This window comes from Culex quinquefasciatus, chromosome 2 (genome assembly GCF_015732765.1).
Source record: "Culex quinquefasciatus strain JHB chromosome 2, VPISU_Cqui_1.0_pri_paternal, whole genome shotgun sequence".
Lineage (NCBI taxonomy): Eukaryota > Metazoa > Arthropoda > Insecta > Diptera > Culicidae > Culex > Culex quinquefasciatus.
The window spans coordinates 77,448,353-77,450,634 of record NC_051862.1 but is presented as its reverse complement, the minus strand read 5'-3'; the positions used below and the strand labels follow the sequence as shown (position 1 = coordinate 77,450,634).

Genomic DNA, 2,282 nt, shown 5'->3' with positions numbered 1-2,282 from the left:
GTACAAAATTTAACCTCACTTTTTTTCGTGTACGTACACGCAATACATGCGCACGTAGATAACTCTATTGTCCACTCGACCTGCTGGTTGTAAGTCAGCTGCGAGTGGACTCTAGACTGGTCCAAAATAAAACATTCACGCAAGGAGTGCGCGAACAGTCACAATAAATAAAAATTGAATGATTCTTCTTCTTAAAAGATTCTTCATCTATAGAAATAGTAAAAAAATATTTTTTCAAATTTTATTTAAACTCTATTTATTTTTCAAAGGTTCAAAAAATAGTTTCTTCCTTAAAGTACTGTAAATGATTGGCACCATGCATTCGTTGGCGTATCCTCGTTTCCCGGAAACATCATTTATCACAGCCGTTAGAATGTCCATTATGTGGTCACTGAAAAATACAAATCCTCAGTTAAGTTTCGAAAATTTTTAAACAAAAATTTCTTACCGCTGATGCAACTTCCTCAACTTTACACACAACTCCTGAATAAACCACGACCCCTTCTCAATGTGTCGCACCGATGCAAATCCCGGTACCGTGGACCAGGCCACCAGAAAGTCCACAAACACCGACGCCGTCTTTTCCGACGAAGGGCCGTCGTGTTCCAGCTTTTGCGGAATCTCTACGGCCGACTGCAGATCCGGCCCTTGACAAGCTTGCACAAATAGCAGCTTGGGCTTTCCGGTTAGTTTTTCCGCGGCCATTGCCCGCTCGATGGATTTTACGTTGACTGGAATGCTGTTACTGCCGTAGATTTTGCCCTCCTGACCATGGGAGAGCAGACAGACCACCAGGGAACAGTGGGTTGACTTTACGGCGTTGACGGCCTGCTCGACCTGCGTGGGGATCTCGGCGTGGGGAATGTTTTCGACAACTAGCGGTTGATAGCCGAACGCCGTGAAGATGTTCAGGATGGCCAGCTTGTCCACTTCGGTTCCACGACGATCGTTGAGCGGTCGAAGGGGAAGCAGGTCTTTAAGTTCTGGATTTTGGTCTCGGTAGAATTTGAACTGGTTGATGATCAGAATGATGCCAGCGTGCTGTTTAAGAATATAGTATCGATCAGGATCGAGTTGTTGCTGATCCTCAATCTTTGGTATCTGCTTGAAATTGCTCGAGCCCTGGACATTGTCGGACTGGTTCTGTTTGTTGGTCAGTTCTTTGTTAAAACTGTCTGAAATTCGCTTGCAAAACTCTGCCAGGTCGTATAGATCCAACGATTTGAAACATGCTACTAGAAGTAGCAGGTCACACTCTTCTCCAGCAGACTTTGAGCCAAGTTTGACTAAATCTTCAGAAATCAACTCTAAAACTAACAGCTCAAAATACCTCGAGTTCAGTACCCCAACGGAATGATTTTTCTTCAAATAGTCAATCACTTTTCCAGCTACACCATCGTCCATCTTTTCACATAGCAAATACAGTCCCTTCAGCACCGGATGGACAAAGCTGGTCAACTCGATCACGTGGGGCAAGAAACGCTCCCGCAGCTCATCGTCATCGAGGCCACATTTGACCAGACATAGATTCGCCTGAATAATCAAAAGGGCTTCCAACAGTTCTGAACTCCATTCTGGTCCAGCAGCGTGATTCTTCCAGTCAAACAGAAAGTGAGTTCCCTCTTCCGGTGAGCGACAAGCGATCGTGATAATTTGTGAAAGATATCGCGGGTTTCGTTGGCCGTACAGAATAAAGAGTAGGGAAACCTTAAAAAACACAAATTTTGCTTTTAAGCACGTGGCTGAAAGTCTTGAGATACAGATAGAATTTAATAAAACATAAAAACAAATACTCTGGTATGTTCATAGATTTAAAATCAAGCTTATACCTTATCGTCAAAGCTTAATTCACTTTCGATGAAGTCTAGGTCCTCAACGGATAGTGTGGTGCTCATTTTAAACTAAAACTAATCAATAACAAGTTCTATAGAAGTAATTAAACCAAAACAAAACTAGCAATAGACTAGTAAATGATAAATGGCACTAAAGCTGATCTAAATGTAAATAAACACACAAGCTTATGGGAGCTTTGGGCGGTGGGTGGTGGAAGTGGGAGGGTTCCCCATCGTGAGCAGCGCATGGGGCTAGGAATGGATAAGATTCACGGTCAAACTGAATGAAATTCACGGAGATGAAAAAATAAGTAATAATAAAGCTTTGGATCGTTATAACTTTCCTTTAAATATTTTTATGATGAAATAAGAACAAATTGTGTTATCTATTTGTTATTTAAGTATCTAACTTTTTGGAAAAAATAAGAACTTTCTAAAAGTTAACTCTTC

The 2,282-nt window shown here is 41.6% G+C and overlaps 1 protein-coding gene across 1 annotated transcript; it reads right to left on the bottom strand.

Annotated features, from left to right (window-relative positions):
* Positions 1 to 229: 229 nt before the first annotated feature.
* On the bottom strand, positions 230 to 2,014 carry LOC6048244 (caspase-8). Its single transcript, XM_038254732.1, has 3 exons — positions 1,830 to 2,014; positions 449 to 1,707; positions 230 to 391 (listed from the first exon to the last, which is right to left on the bottom strand). Exons 1-3 carry the CDS (start codon positions 1,893 to 1,895, stop codon positions 253 to 255), a joined length of 1,464 nt encoding a protein of 487 aa, XP_038110660.1. The 5' UTR covers positions 1,896 to 2,014; the 3' UTR covers positions 230 to 252.
* Between the last annotated feature and the right edge of the window lie 268 nt (positions 2,015 to 2,282).

Excerpts from the sequence above, each read along its gene's own strand:
- LOC6048244 (XM_038254732.1), bottom strand. The coding sequence starts at position 1,895 with ATGAGCACCACACTATCCGTTGAGGACCTAGACTTCATCGAAAGTGAA. Across the intron at positions 1,708-1,829 it reads AATTAAGCTTTGACGATAAG|GTTTCCCTACTCTTTATTCT; the intron begins GTATAAGCTTGA and ends GTGTTTTTTAAG. Across the intron at positions 392-448 it reads TTGAGGAAGTTGCATCAGCG|TGACCACATAATGGACATTC; the intron begins GTAAGAAATTTT and ends TGTATTTTTCAG.